Raw genomic sequence first — 17,083 nt, forward strand, 5'->3', positions numbered from 1 at the left:
ATCATATGCCATGAATTTGAAATGCATGTACACATTTTGTCAGTTGATATGGTGCTGCAAACATATTTACTTAGTATGCTAATTGATGCAGAATGTTCACATAATTATTACTTGCTTATTGGTCATTCACTTAGCAAGAATTCCTGATGTGGCCAAAGCTTACTATTATGAAAGTTTGCTATTATGAAAGTTTGGAAACATGAAAGTTTCACAACAGTACCCGACTCATCGTCTGAAAATGAAAAAAGAACATGTCAAATGGGGCCACTACATATCACAGTAATTTGCCTTTCAAGAGCTTGAGCGTGCCGCAGCTATCCTCAACTGACTTAAGTTGGAATCGATATCATCCACAGTACCTGACGTGTCACATTTTTGCTACCTTTTCAGTGTAGAATTTGAGGGAAGTACCAGCTTCCTTATAGCAAAATCAAATGCAAAATTTTGAATTTGTGAAAAATTCTCAGAAACCCATGATAACATGCCCGTGACACATCAGGCCATGATGTAGCCAATGCAGCATGGACAGAGTCGGTTAGACCCATATCTTGCGCAGAGCTTCGGTGTTAATATTCTGTAAGTGTTGACTAAATGGCCTTTCAATTTCTGGGAGAACTAATTGGTTACAGATTGAGGTTGGCGTTCACTATTGGTGCCAGCCTGCTCGCTCTCAAGTTTTACCCAATCAGAGCATCAATAAAGATCTCAATTATCAAAGAGTGACTGTGATGAGAGCACTTTCAACAAACGTTCATAAAGCTAGGACACCTGGAAGGCCAGCCTAGGGTATATAAAATGAAGGTGTGCAGAGACCAGATGCACAACTGCCCGTGTCTGTTCACACTGGCTCATCCGTGCTGACCGGTGCAATGTTTGAATGATGCCGCACAAAAAACTATTTTGGCAGTTCGTGCGGCATATTTTGCAAGCAGATGGCTACATGAATGCTACAGGCAACATGCCACGAGCACTAAACTGCATCTTAATTTACTGAAATGTAGGTCAATGCATTTTCAATTCCTGTCTCCTTGCAAACAAAAAAAAAGGGGGGGGGGGAGAGAGTCACAAGAGTGTTGGTGTGATTTGAAGAAAACCACAACATGATAGACATGACAGCTTTTATTTTTTATTCTTAAATGCAGATGTGTTCGATGATACAATAGGCTACTCTCAAATGCTGCATAACCTGAATAGCTCAATTTAGAGATCTTTAGATATATTTGGTTAGGTCTAGTAAACAACATTTCACATGTTTATCACAGTTGTTAAAAGGTCACTAGATTAACCCTGCACAGACAGCACAAACACTACTCTCAAATCATGTTCTCTGATTAATCTTTTTAGCTTCAACATGTTCAGATGAGCAAGGAAGAAAAAAGAAAGAACAAGCACTGACACAGATTACTATTATTATTATTTTTAGTTTTGGACCCTTGCTAGAGAACGTGGCTGGGACAGACTACTTGCAGAACAAATGTGTGATGTATGCTGCACATTTTGGCATGTTTGATAAAGAATAGAGGTATCCGATTCACAACAAAAAAATATTTCAGTCAAAAGGAATGTACCCACAGCATGCATGCAACAGATTCAGATATGGGTACTGAGGCTGCACCCAGGTTGATAAGACAGCATTGCAGGAGAAAAAAAAAATGGATAAACGTTACATTTTTGCCATAACTGAAAATAAATGTGTGCGCAACAACTGCCAAGGAACAACAAGGATGCTGCTGCTTAATGTGGTAGCTCAAGTTAAAACAGCACAGAGGTAATGCACAAGAAGTGAGCAATAGAGAGTATCTAACCCTGTATTACGGCATATCTAGCCTGAGAGACGAAGGAAAAATAATGGTTGGGAAGCTACACTCTGAACAATTTCTGACATCCCACAAAAACTATTCTCAACTGAGAAGAGAAAACATTCCCACAAGCAGTAATATTTACATGTTTAACAAAAGTCCAATCTTCCAACGGCTCTACAAGCCCCATAGAGAAGCTAGTTTTTATTTCGAGGGACTGAAACCTGAGATTCCAATTTTAGCATCTCAAAGAGAAAAAAGTGTATGCTGAGTGGTGCCCAAATAAGACAAGCTTCAATGAAAACTCATACACCAGAACCTGACCTCGTACTCTCTTTCATTTGGCATAACACTTCCTTGTGAAGAGCTCACGAGGCTAGGCCAGTTTGGTATAGAAGTTGGGTCTAATAACTACCAAGAGACTCTCTGTAAGTAAAATTTACAAATGTATACAAACAACGGTTGCTATATCATGCAAATGGCAAATAAAAAGACAATTTCATGCTATCGTATCGATTTTTGTGGCTCTTATGCTAATGTCAACCAGAGCAGCAGCTGCACACAACAAAAACGATACACGGAGCAAATGTAAAAGCACACCTGGGTACAGCACCCTGCATGGCACTGCTCATCACAATTTTTTCAAAAACACAGAAATATGCCAAAGGGTACATTAAAGAAGCAAGTGAGTGTTCTAAATTGGGCAATCTCCTTGAAACCAATTCTGAATGCCTGTCCGAGACAAACACTCGCACATAAGAATGTCTCTTCCTTGTGAACACACTGCATTTTCCCACAAGACACATGCAACTTCAAAACAAACATAGCCAGAAAGAGAAAGCTTTTTAAACATATAAAAGAAGCATGGGCATAAACGAATGCGCCCTTGTCCCAAGCCACTTCGAACATGAATGGGAAGCAATGGGAAGCTATATCATTCTATATCACCCTTGTGGCTTCATGCCACAGACGGGTGGTTGTTTATTTTCCCTTTCTTAATGGGGAAGCTGTTTCCACAAAGGTGTGACTCTATTAAACAAGTGCCAAGTTGTGAAACTCAAGGGTTTATGGGAGGAAAAGCAAGATAGAGTTTGCCTAGCTTTCATTTGTAAGCAAGCTAGCTGTTGCCAGGCTGAATCCATGAGCTGGGCTTGGCAAGCCTTACGCACGAACGTGTGCGGAAGAAGGCATTAGCTTGTGCAACATTGCAGTCAACTGGTGATAATTGAAAGGGATGGGAAAATTCTGGCTACCGAGCTTTAATTTTAAGGCTCTTTGAAGCAATTTAATCAAAGCATTTGGCATTTAAGGATGATATGCCACAGATTGTAAAGTGTCTGATAAGGGCACATTTCACCATGATTACTCAAGTGCCAAAGCCAGATAAGCTATTCTGAAATTTTATAGGTACCATTGTGAACAACCTCTACAGAAACTGAAAATTAAAAGAACAGATGAAAGAGCTGCTTGCAAACGCTCAGATGACGGCATGTGTTTCAGTCAAGTTGCCCAATGGAGCTCAAAAGTAAGGCACGCAAGACACTTGAGTGATTTTATTTAGAGTAACTTCAGCTGCAAGGCATTACAAAACAAATTAAATTCATGTTTGAACCACAATTAACAAGTTTCTATTCATATGGAATACACGTGTTCTACAGTCGTAAAGCTGATTTCTATTTAGTCACCTGATTAAAAATGACCTGCCAATTTCGTTATGCATAAGGATTTCAGACCTAAGCAGCTCAGTGTAGACCGATGTCCATATCACTTGCAACATAGCCTTAGAGTATGTCTTCCGAGACATCTCACAAGTAACTTTTTTTTTTTTGAGGCACCAGAATGACAAGATGAAAAATAAGTGAAGCTGAAGTTTGCTGTCATATTGTTTAGGGCTCATCCACATGCACACGATTTTTGAAGGACAGCGACAAACTAGCTCTGTCGCGCTATGGGGTCGCGATGGCTGCAACCGCATGTCGGTGACAAAGTGCCATTGTTGCTAAATTGAAAACTATTGCTTGTATGCCCATAAATTGTGAAAAGAAGTTTAAAAGTAGGTAGATGACAACAAGCCAAATTTATTACTGTCTCGTGCGGCACGAGAAAACCATAAAAAGATTTTGTGACCTCCTTTCTTTCGAAATCTTTTGTTTGACCGTGACAGCGTGCCTAGGACCGTACGCTAAGACCACTATGACGGCTACGGCACAGCTTGCATGACAATTTCACATTGTAGCAAGCTACTATCATTGCCGCAAGCTACTACCGAAACATCGAAACAAATTACCGATAACGAAATTTACAACAAAATACAGCCGCTGCCTCACTCTACGCATGAGATTCGACTGTAAACAAGGTGGTCTATACCTTTATTTCCTTGAAGCATGCACATATAACAAGCACGAAGAGCAAATTGCAACTGAAGCGAGGAGCAGGGGTGCAGTCATGCTGCCAGAAATCGTCACGCTCACTTCCTGATGACAAGTTATATTTTCTATTTTTTCCAGAAGCGCGCGATGCGACAAGTGACTGCGATGAATGGACGTCCGTGACAGCAAATACTGTCACTTGTCGCTGTTGCTTGAAAATCGCGTGCATGTGGTTGGATCTTTACATTAATATGTAAACAAGCTAGAATAAGCCTGTGTTCCCTACAAATTTGAATTAATAGAAGTCAACTGCACAACAAACTTGTATAGTTTTTTTACAAGTGGCAGCGATACTAAACAAGAACTTGCTTTATAAATAATTATTTTTGTAGTTGAAAAACATCTTGCTGAATCCTAATCAGCCAGGGCCAATTATCTCCAATTACCACTATTAATTACTTTCAACATCGCCTAAACAGAGTAAAGCTCAGAAAAAAGAAATAATTATAAAATATAATTCATTCCATAATAATCAAGAACTGCCCAGAACATGGATTCAGCAGGCTACAGCAACCTTGGCTCTCAAATGACTATAAAGCATTTATTACATGACCTAAATTGTAAAAAAAAATGTATACCTGCCCTCTTACTTTTTGCACAAGTATGATATTTTGAATGCATAGAGAAGTACAGCAGTTTAAGTTGTCAAGGTCATCTTGAACCTAGACATTGTGCACTTGATGGAGCTGGCAGAGGAAAGACACAAGTGCTGACCACGACCCGTACCAGCCTGAGTGATATTAATATTTTTTAGACAATCAGCAAGCCGCTAATAGCTCTCGCTGCCAAATACCAGAAACATGCAATAATAGTCTCACAATAACTCCAGGTACGTATTACATACATTGCTAGAACAAAAACAAAAGCATATCTTAGGTGGGAAAGACAACCCGGGTGATCAAACATCGCTTGTTAAACAAGAAAGTCATCTGCATGTCAGCACTGTCAAAAATGGCACTTTTGGGGCACTTTGCTTCAGCAGTAAGCCCAGACATCATACTTGAAACACGTCATGGTACACACACTACGGTACAACAATGCAAGCTCGGGCAGAAATGAAAGAAACGCAAGGCAGCTGCAAATGTGAACACTTTATAGCACAGGTGACACGAGAAAGGCATTGAAAACCAATGTCATATTTAAGCATGACAAAGAAAGCCTTTTAAACTGAAGTGGTGGAGCTCAATTTGCAAAGCTTAGGATACAACGTTACTTTCATTTCAACCACCATGTGGCCTAAACGCAAACACATGAATGACAGTAGGTGTTCAGCAAAGTCTTTGCAGGTTACAACAATAGACAACACCAGTAGCAGCAAGAACAGCTGCAAAGAAATACTTTCCAGGTTAAGGTATGGGATGACCTGATTGCACCAAGCACTGACAGAGTTGGTTTACCTTCCAATCCGTCTAAGGCCAGAACACACTTTAGAAGAATATACATAGAGGTTCGTGAGGCATATACTATAACATGGCACTTTCAAGGAACACAGGCTCCTGTCGCATAGTTGCAATGTTGCTTTAACTACGACGCGTGTCGGGTATCGCAATTGGTATCACCATGTCCTCGGCACATCTAAAAAGAAGGTAATGTAAACGATACAATGGCGATCAGACTGCCACATTTTTTCACTTTTCTTTGCTGGTCATGCGCCCGTGATAAAACTAACCCCCGCACTTCCTAAAAAAGGTTGTGCTAAAACTAGCAGACACATATTCATAAAATGCACAGTGACCCTGCCCATTCACTTGTGGGACACGCATAATAGGCAACAAAAGTGGGCACCGCTACTCTGCTATGAGAATTCCAGATGGAAGGATAAGGAAAGCTGCTTTGTACCAAGCCGTCAATTTCTCAAAGAAACTGAAATGGCTGAAAAAAGTTGCACGGTCCTTTTGAAGAGTTCTCGCATCACTTCGTAAGACATTTTTACGGTCTTCAAGCAGCTGGCCCTATCAAAGCCTTGCGACAATCATGGACATGAAAAATTTATGGTGGATTGACAGTTACATGAACATGCACACATTTTGCTCTGATCACTCCTTCAGTAAAAGTGGTGAATGCATACTGACTTTGAACCTGCATCACTTTTGCACAGTTAAGCTTAGATAAGGGGCAAACAAACAGACAGGAATAAGTAAAGCATGAGCGTCTTCTGTCTTAGGGCAAGTTTTACTCGACAGCTTTTTTAACTAAGACACCAATGTAACACAATAGGCTCAGAAGTGAAAGGCACTACATTGCAGGGGCTCTCCGCATCTAGAATAAGACACCGTATGACTAGTGGCAAGCTTCAGCAGTGCCTGACACTGTCAATATGACCAGCAAGAACCTCGGGAGTAAACGCTACTTGCAAGTGCCAGTGTCCAACAACATGAACCAACCATATAGGTACAAAAAAAAAAAAAAAAAAAAAACAAAAAACAGCTGATGTTGAGGATGCAAGCATAACTGACCCACTTCAGCTTTTCATGAGTGACCAGGCCCCGTCAATTTTGTGACCCTCTTGCCATACTCTTTTTGGCACATCCTACCAGGCCATTATTGCAAAGAAAAAACAGTGCCACAGGTAGTAAACGTTAACGGACAGTGAAAAGACGAGAAAGGACCTAACAATTCCTGAAACTCCTCAAATGCTTGTGCGACCACAGCATGTATACCTCATACTTGTGATATAGCTACTTGGTCAATGCCCAAAAGGCACTAAGTTCCTCAAAAGCGCTACTGCAGGCTGCTTACCGCTTGGGAAAGACACGATGTGCCCCGCGAGAGTAGTCAAAACAGCATGTCACTTGCAAGGGCACATGTTTGTAGGCCTCAGCCACCGCAGGTGACTGCCCCGTGCTAGGAGTACCAAGGACGTTCAGAAGCTGGATCCATTCACAGTGCACCACGAGACCACCGAATACGAGATAGTACGCTTTGTGAAAAGCTGCGTACATAACAAACACTTTCGGGGACTAGTATACATGCATGCATTTACGACACGCAACGCACACCACCACAGATATTGTCCCGAATGACAAAATACAAGGGCAGGAACGAGTTTCGCTTGTCTTTATATGCATTTGGTATGAGTTCACATGACGAAAGATGAGCAACACTTCATTTTTAAAATGTCCAGATCAATGACTGTCGACTAGATGAGTGAAATGTGATGCTTCAAGCTAAGTATGTAACACAACCTTAGTTCGCATAAAGATAACACTGTGCATACTGCACAAGTGTTTTTCTGCTCAAGGAAGAGAAGCGAAAGAGAGGCAAGAAGAAAAGAAATGGGAAGACGGGGGAAGGCAGATCTGGCGGTTTACACCAATTGGCAAGCGAGTTGAACACTGCAATAGATACCTAGCCATGGCAGCTTTGCAAGGCACACTGCTTTTTTTTCTCCCCTCCATTCACTTTGTTTAGCACAAATACTTATCTCTAATATGGCATACGTCACTAGCTGTAATAACAAATCAGAGACACGACTTCGGCACAGTTCTCAAGTTTGTCACCAGCTTGAGCCATTGGCGATACATCGCACACAACATGTGACCGATGCGAAGTTAGATAGGAGTAAAAATTCCTTTATATATCTGGGGAAATCAATGAAGCAGACTGTGGGGCCCAATTAATGACGTAATAATTACAACACAGTTCCCGAATGCAGGGTCGGTGCAAAGAGAAAAATAATAATCACAATGTAAGAAAACATGACCCCCAGGTGGTCGAAATTTGCGGAGTTCTCCACTACGGCGTCTCTCATAGTCATATGGTGATTTTGGGACGTTAAACCCCACATATCAATCAATCTAATAAAACATGATGGGGATTGTCGTTTCTGTAGCCTTCTTTGAGCAAGTGCACCAACAAAGCGAGCACTCAATGCATGGCGTTCAAGCAGACACAGACACAGTAGAGCATTAGAACAAGGCCTAGTATAGCTACTAAAGCAGAATTAACATTTTGTATAGCAGCATCAGTATTGAGCACATTTAGTGTATTTCGCATGAGTATCATACAAGCAGACATGTCAGCTTGCATCCAAGCAAAATAAAAGCTTATTCACTTGCACACTTTGCAAATGCAGATGTGCTCACTTGAAACGCAACTCCTGGAAGATTTCACTTCCTGTTGGCTGTTTCCCTTTGCAGTACTGGAAATGTGCGATTAGATGTTACGAAGAAAATTTAAATGTACATGCCGATGGTGCCGAACAGTTATTAGAACGACTCAAACAATGAACCCTTAATATTTTCTGGTCTCACATCAAGAAGGCCGCCATTGATGTAACGTTCCGACTGTCAATAAACAGATTTATATCACTTCAAAAGCATGGAACAGCCTTTAAGTATAATGCCTAATAATGCCACTAAAGCTATTCTATTTTCCCGTGAATAAAATAAAACAGTAAATAGCTAAGCCCTGCAATTTACTAAGTTGACCTTTGTATGAACTTAAAAATTTTATGAAAGTGATGAAATATGAGAATTTAGCAGACAACTTCTTGGAAGAAAACACTACCATAGTGTCTTTTGTGCAGCCCTATTATGAAGCTGGTACCATCAGTTCAGTGTAGACCAATCCTTACCTTGTAACTAGTGCTAAAATACTTCTCTGGTGCAGCTTTGCACTCAGGGTAGCACTGTGGGAACACTGTTGCTAGGCTGATGAGTATTTTCAATTATGATAATTTCTTAGCAAAGCAGCTCTGCAGTTTGAAATAACATTCCCAAAAAGAAAAAAAAAACAAGGAGTGAAAAATAGATCCATAAAAGCCACTTGAATAAGCATACACAACTCTTAATCTGAGCACAACTTCGTTGCTGCTTTTTGCTTTTTTTTGCCCAGTATACAAACATCCGCACAAAATTTACATGCCTGAGCAAATGTACATATCTAAACGGAGCACCAATAGTACTACTTATCCATGTAGTAGCTTGAGTGATAAGTAAATCTGCCAAGATGATGCAACATATCTTTCAAATCTACAGCAGACTCTTCAGCAGAAGGCAAACAATCATTCTAGACATATGTGTTGCCTTCCAAACTAAACATTGAATATGTGAAATCACTGCCGTTTATATTTGCGCCTGGGCACTACATATTAAAACTGCTTACAACAAATGAGGTTCCCTGCATAAAAACGCTTCAATATCGAAGGTGATACTCTGCTTGGTACAAGTGTATTTTATTAAACAATCAGGGGCCAGTAGCAAGAGGGCTTCAAGAAAAGTTGTGCTGTAAATTGTGAGAACAGAAGAGTGAAAAAGAGTATGAGCAAGTTACATAAAAAAAGGGGGGGAGGAGAGGCAAAAGGAACGGGAGAAAATCACATCATTTATCGTGTTGCAATGCACATGTCGGGACTATTTAAAACATTGTCTGCATTTGACTTCAGTGTACCAATCATAAATGGAATGTGTGAGGATCGTAGAAAATAGCTCGCTCCATATTTGTGTAGTGTTAGTGCCAATTTCGGACTGTGTTTGCATCGTTTTCCAATCCACGAAACTTTGTTCTGTGAGAGAGCAACACATCGCACATCCTGAAACAATCGCTATACGAGTGTGGATTACTGGCTATGGAGCACAAAGACACAGATTCTATTCTTGGCCAAGCCACATTCAAATGGCGGAATGCAAAATTCTTCATGTACTTAGATTTAGGTGCACAATTGAGACCACAGGTAAATGAAAGTTGTCGTTAAATGATTATATCTTCAAACATAAATGTATCACCATAGCTTGATTCGATATTTGCCTTTAGTGTCCCCTTCCCATTAAGAATGTGAACTACTCTTGAACAAAAAACTTGCACCCTCTATTGTCAACAACCAAAAGTTCGCCTGTACGACAGATCCTAACGTGGACTCTAAATAATTAATATTACAGTGTTTTTCAGAGTTCGCCAGAGACTGAAAAAAAAACACAACAAAAAACACTATTTTCTTGGTTACTTATCGGGCTTAATACAGCAATTGCGTGTACAGTTAAAAGGAGAATATCAGTTAGAAAAATTTTACAAAAAGAGAGTAAAAAAAACATGCAATTAAGAAAACTGAAGATTTAAAAAAATGCTCATGCATCTACTGAAGTAATTACAAAGAAAAAAAAAGAATAGTAACACATAAAAAAGAGATACTTAACTGTGTATGGCACAAACTAATCAAACTGGCTGCATAATACAAAGAGCGACAAGGTGAGGAGTAACGATCTCTCAGCAAAAACACACAATTAAGAGAAACAATTGCACATTGTTCGAAACTCATTTTATAGTAGATTGCTGCCCGATTTTAGAACAAGGAAGTTGAAGGTCTGAAGATTACGAAAAAAAATAAATCAGAAAATCGCATATTTTGACCAAAATCGGCACTTTACTTGCCGCGCCCCCCCCTTAAGAGGGAAAAGAGGGCTTTGGATACCTAAGAGAATGCAGCCCGATAACTAGTATTAACTAGGTACATCTCATATTAACAAGAGTGATGGAGCTCGAATTAGAAGGTGTCAGAACTGAAGCAAAACGAACAAAATATAAGACAGAAACCTTCGGCCTATTTACTCTTTTCAGTCTAATATTCTAAATCTGTGGAACGATGTTCACAAGAACGATACTCTTTCCATAACGGAACTGTTAGGTGAGAGTAAGGCACAAGACTATAACAAGAAGTTAAAAAGATGGGATCGACTAATGCGAACCACATACGCTTCTTTCTTCCATGGCAATTTACAAGCAGCTTCAGCTGTCCAAACAAAATGCGATAAAGCAGGCTGACCACACACGACATGTATACTTTGCATGTTGTGTTGTACATTGTACGCAATCGCACATTAAGCAGTGTTCATCCAAAATCGTGTCTTTTTTTTTTTCTTTCGTATAAGCAACTTAACAATGCCAGTTGCCATTGAAAATGAGAAAAAGTAGTTGAACCGTGAACTATCTTGTACTTTGCCCATGGTTGTGAATGGCTATTTCTATTTGTACAAGCTTAATTGTCTAAGATCTGTAGACACTACTAGCAACGTTGCAGGCCTAAAATGCCTTGAAGAGAACATTGTAGATATGTCAATTTGAAAAACAGGCCGGGCCCACAGACAGACAGACAGACAGACAGACAGACAGATTTTCAAAGAATGGAAAAAAACAAACAAACCATCATGCTAAGTAAGATGACAAAGAAACTGGGAAAACACAACAAAACATACAGCATCAACACCAACCTCAGCGTAATATATATATGACTGTAAAGAAAAAGGAAAGCTAAGGGTGAACATCACTTGGAATAGATTACTTTTTATCAGCATGCATTATACTTGTGAAAGACCGCACCAGAGGCTAACACAAGCCAAAAGAGAGCTGTCATTCCGTTCACACACTTTTGCAAGAAAGCTCAGTGAACTTTTGACAAAAAAATTTGCACCGGCTACTTGAGACACACAGAAGGTAAAACGCTGAAACAAGTTCTGTTCCCCTTTGGTGCCCGTACTACCACACACCCTTTGATATGTGGAAAAAAGAGTGACCAGTATGAATGCCACGCACATCAGCTATATAATCCCCAACAGCAGACATCAAGCTGAAGGTGTCGAAATCAACATCCCATTATTTGTGTCATTTTGCTCCAATTCCAGCACTGCTTTGCTTTCAGCACGAAATGGTATGACATGTCCAACAGCACTACAACCAGTAAGGACATTGTGCACAATACAGATTCTTGAATGTTCAGCATGGCATTTTTCTCTTCGTGCTGGCATTGTTGGACATTATCTATTGTCTTTCTCTCTCACTCTTTCTCATATATATATATTCGACAAAGACAAAAAGTGAAGATAGAAATGTGTGTTGCTCCGTGCCCAAGCTCTACCAAAGGATAGGGATCAAATTGACTGCATAACTCTATCCCAGCACCTAGACTCCCCCCCCCCTCCCCCCTCCGTGCAAGAATGTCTCAATTTCTTTTCTTGCACAGTATATAAACAGCCTTTTGCATCCGTTTATTTCTCACTTTCCTGCAATTAATTAATGCCAAAAACAGGAGGAAAGAATCTCAACGAGCTGTGCATATCACAGGAAGTGAGAATTAGTGAGAGGGTAAAAGAGGGTAAAGCATGGCTGTCATGTCGCATCCCCACCACGCTGCACATACGCCCACACTAGGCAGCCTATCAGATGAGGCTTTGGTACGCCAAAACTAGAATCATAATACTAAACAATAACATTATATCACCAGAGGTCGTACCTTAGTTACACAGCCACCACACGAAACAAAAAAAAAAGCAATCAAGTAAAGTCAAGAACACAAAGTAAAACGCAGCGAAACAAAGGAATGCATCAAATAGAGAGAGAATATGCAGATTTCCTTTTTTTCTTACTTATGGAGCCAAATAAAGGAATGTCTTCATATTGCTGTAACCATCCTGCACTCCTGAGACAGGTACATCTGACTATTCAAAGAGCACGTTCCATGTAAGCAGAACGTACGCACAAATGGAAGTTTAGTGTGGCTGAATACAAGCTAACTAGTGCAAAAACCAAACCCAATGAGCTGTGTATTCATAATAAGGCCTTTCTGAATTATGAGATTTACTCATACAATAGTGTTACTATATGCCATCTCTACAGAAGAACAACATCATTCTATGCTCAAGTTGCTGCACTCGCTTAATGAAAGAATCGCGCATAAGATCCCAAATTTCAACGTGCAGGTCAATGTTAGTTAAGTGCACTTTTTTAAAGCAATCCTTATCTGTTCCAGCGGAAATTTGTAGGTTGATTTAGGAGTTGATTTTTCATTGTAAACATTGCAAACATACTAATATAAAGAACCCTTCCAGTGCAAAACCTGGGCAAACGTCTCCCTAGTCAGATTTGTCATGTTGCTAATGAATGATGCTAACGTGCCTATAATTTCAAAAGTTTTTTCTTTAAATCCTTATTTGAATTGGAGTGTCACTGTCAAGCTCAAATGAAGTTGTGCATGTTACTGAACTTTTGCTTAAGTGCAAAAGTTCGACGCTGTCAAGCAACAAGGGCCAATTTGTCCGTTATTCGCCGCAAATATGTACGAAAAGAATGATAGGAGCCACGTCTCGATTGCTCTAGAGATGTGCACATTAAAAATCACAGCACGGTACCAATTTCGCGCTTTATGCAAATGAAAAGCTGCTCCGCAGCAGCTGATGCCGCGTCAGCCACAGCACTGTTGATTTCATCACAGAAAAAGAATACCTTCAAGGCACCCTGAGGCCAAACTAAAAATAATGTTAAAATTTATTTCACAATTCCATATCTCAGTCCTTCATTCCCTACACTGACATCCAACTATGCACACATTTGTTGCAATTACTTTAAGCACGGCTTATATTGATCCTTTGCTGCACCCAATTTCCAAGACATATTATGGCCATCAAATGGTCACGCAGAAACAAACCTGTGCAATTCACGTGTAAGCATGGTAAAACCTCTAGCATGCAAGCAATGCACTTTACTAGACGCAACTGGCATATGAAGTTGCTAAACAAAATAAAAGCGTCAGGTCTGCAGAGCAACACATAACACAATGCAGCTTCACTTCAATCCCTTGAAGTCAATGCCGTACGCAAATGCAGTTAATAGCGAGGTACAAAAAAAGAAAAAAAAAATCACGGGAGTAGGACACCGTGGACAACTAAGAATTTGACACTGCATAGCTATCCATTCAACATATGCACAAAACTCTATAATGAAAACCATTCCCATTTGGTTTTTGAATTCTCGAAAAGCAGCATAACTCAAAAATGCCACTCACTGATGCTATGGCCAACTTCAGCTATGCTATTGCATTTGCACAATCATTCCCCTATATAAACCTATGGGGCGGGGAAGCACGCTAAAGATTACACACAGGGACTAGTTGTAGACAAGCAAAAATGTTCAATCAGAAAAAAAAAAAGAAGAAAAAATACAAACTTAAAGGGTCATGAGCACTGCCACGACTAGCTCTGCACTGATTATTTTCCTTTGATAAAACGCGAGCTCACAGATTCAGTGACAGAGCCAACGCAGGCATTTCTTATCAACTGTCGAGGAGTACACCCACAAAGCTGCACTGGCGCAAATTGTCATTTCAGCAAAATGCAGGTAATGCGACCACCAAAGAACCCGCTTGCGGTGGAATGCATTGTCACGTCTCCCACTACTCCGGAGGCCATGGAGGCAGCGGAAACAGCAGCGGCGACTGCACGTGCACTCTAGGCTCGCTTTGGACGGCAGAAAGAGTACTTTTGCCGCCTGCTGCTTCCGTTTTTTAGGGATGATACGTGTGGTTAAAACGGGATTGCCACAACTGTGAGGTCATATATCTTTGTTGAAAACAATCACATCATGACAGAAAGCCTACGCTCTTGGCCTCCAGCAAATCCCAATGAAACAAAATGCAGTGGATACACGCAACAGCACGAGCAATTCATTTTAAAGCAAAGCCTATAGACAAAAACAGATTTGAACGACTAAACTGACATTGCCGGGATAAGGGCCACAGTGAAGTGGTAACTATATACCACTAGGACGCTTGTGTTACTATGATAAAGAAAGTAGAACAAGGCATAAACAACAAAAAGAAAAAATAAATTGGCTGAAGGCTCCTTAGTACACAAAACTAAAGAGAGCCAAAGGAGGTACTAAAAAAAAAAAAAAGAAAGATATTGTGCATGCATACTCATCTGCATAGAACCGTTCATAAAAATAAACATCTACATCTGCAAGAAACACAGCAGATCAATTGCTTATACATATACCCTAGAGGGCAATTAAGAGTACTTTTAGAAGCCACAAAACACTGGATATCCTAACAAAAAAATCGGGCTCTCTTTTGGTGGTTGAAGCAAAGCGGGACCCAAATGTGTAGCTTCCAGCACGCCAAGTAAGTGTATACTTCGATGAAATTTCACAGCATCTTGCATTCGTGGTGGCCATTCTCGTGCAAGGACTTACAAAATGAAAAATGCGGGAACCTCCAGTGACACTCCTTACGGTGAGCAGGCCCACTTATATATCATGGCACCACATTCCGCAAAGATTGGTTGCAGGCAGAACAAAGAAAGCAACCTGAGCAGTAACGAAACAAGAGAGCCTTCGGTCGGCTGGCCAAGGGCTCAACGTTGTGCTGTCGAGAGCAACATTATCCTGCCACCCAGCGCCGCAAATCCCAACAGTGATAGTGGCTAAGCAAGGGCCCCAGTGGCCTCCTTGCTCGGACCGTAACCATTGATGGGGAACAGCGTGGGCAGCAGGAACCGTCAGTAGTACTCAGAGTCCGAACTCTGACAGGGCTCGGAACAATCGCGGCTCCCGGCAGAGGACGGGCGCGCCCCCGTGTGGTGGTTGGCTTGGTCGCTAAACAGCTCGGAGAGATGGCCCCCCTGTCTGTACAGGCTGCTCCCACCTGCCAAAATGCAAGAATAATGATTTCAGTGGACAGCATGCATGTGTAATATTGTGAAAAAATCATGTCATAATATTATAGAGTTGAACTCCATTATAAGGAAGTACCACGAAGCAGTTCTTGTCCCTTACAAGATGTGTCTCCAATAAGTGGGTTACTACATTCGCATCTTGTATCAATATCTATTTTGATGTAGGCAACGGAGCAAGAAATGAGGTGCAACTCCCATTAAAACAGGTGTCTGTGGGTGTCCAGATAATGTCACAACAATAAGCATGCGCTGAGAGACTCACTTCAATTGCAAAAACCTGCAAAACAGCTTTCCTGCAAGGTTGTTTTTAAACCAAAAACTCCCTTACACAGCCTGCTTTTTTCGCTCATTGTGCTTTTGCCGCTCCTAATTCCAGTGAAGGCATGCAAGTACGAAAAAACTACCTTTTTCCCTAACAATTGCTACGGGGTTGTGCTGCCTCGCACGAACCCTCAGCTTAGGATCGCCTAGTGGACAAGGCACCTGTCGTTCATAAAGAAAAGGGTGGGGTTGGGAGGGGAACGCAAAAACGACATGAGCTAGAAAAGCAGTCTGCGAACGAGAGTTTTTGGTTGGGAAACAACCTTGCAGGAAAGCCATCTTGCAGATTCTCCTAAGACCCAGCACGCTTCAACCAATTTGGCTTTAGCTTGCAGCCTGAACTGCAAATACCATGCTGGTTCCGAGATTTCCAGATCCTCCGTGACCTCGAAAATGGCCCAGCTGCCTCCTTGTCTGCCTCGAGAGCCTTGCTGGCAGCAAAAACAATGGCCTTTCTTGAGTCGAGCTCACAATGGCCCCTCTTGGCTCATGCGTTTTCTTTGTTGTTTTCTTTGTTTTCTTTGCGAACCAGTCCCGAACCCCTCCTTTAGGTTTTGCCAAGAGGAAATCAACCCGTCTTGACGGCCCACCCTTGCTTGGAATGCGTCGAAATATTTTCGTCCCGTTCACAAAGGCCGAAAAGCTTCAATAATAATGACGGTCGTAACAAAGCACAATGACCTAGGAATTTTGCCTAAAGCTTTCGTCACATTGGCGCGACCATGCATCTTCTGCGGTTGTCCTGTGTCACAGGTCCCGTTAATTAGGGAGGCGATCGCCGGGCTAATTCCAAGGGCCGAAGTATCGGCCCCCCGAACAGCACCACGAAAGCGTGGACAATTTAGAAGTGGTCTTATTTGGCGCGCCAGCGGACGCCGGCTGTGGCCCAAAGAACAAGTCAGAGCCGAGAGTTGATAAACAAAACAAAATTCTATTCTCAATTATGGCAGATCAAAACGATACACAAGTATGCACACTGGACAATAGCTGATTACAATATGTCACCAATCAAACAACACACTACGCAGTACAATCAGCCACACTCGAAACAATGGACACAGACAACAATACGCACTACAATGCAGTTGCATGCATC

The 17,083-nt window shown here is 41.2% G+C and overlaps 1 protein-coding gene across 2 annotated transcripts in view; it reads right to left on the reverse strand.

The window, feature by feature from the left end:
• Positions 1-1,101: 1,101 nt before the first annotated feature.
• Positions 1,102-17,083, reverse strand: part of LOC119188179 (uncharacterized) — a 139,919-nt gene continuing 123,937 nt past the window's right edge. For both annotated transcript variants that reach the window (XM_075894645.1, XM_037436101.2), the window contains one exon: positions 1,102-15,635. In XM_075894645.1, the coding sequence (XP_075750760.1) occupies positions 15,490-15,635 (146 nt within the window). In that variant the 3' untranslated portion in view covers positions 1,102-15,489. The remainder of the gene's footprint in view (positions 15,636-17,083) is intronic.

Source organism: Rhipicephalus microplus, chromosome 1, assembly GCF_043290135.1.
Source record: "Rhipicephalus microplus isolate Deutch F79 chromosome 1, USDA_Rmic, whole genome shotgun sequence".
Lineage (NCBI taxonomy): Eukaryota > Metazoa > Arthropoda > Arachnida > Ixodida > Ixodidae > Rhipicephalus > Rhipicephalus microplus.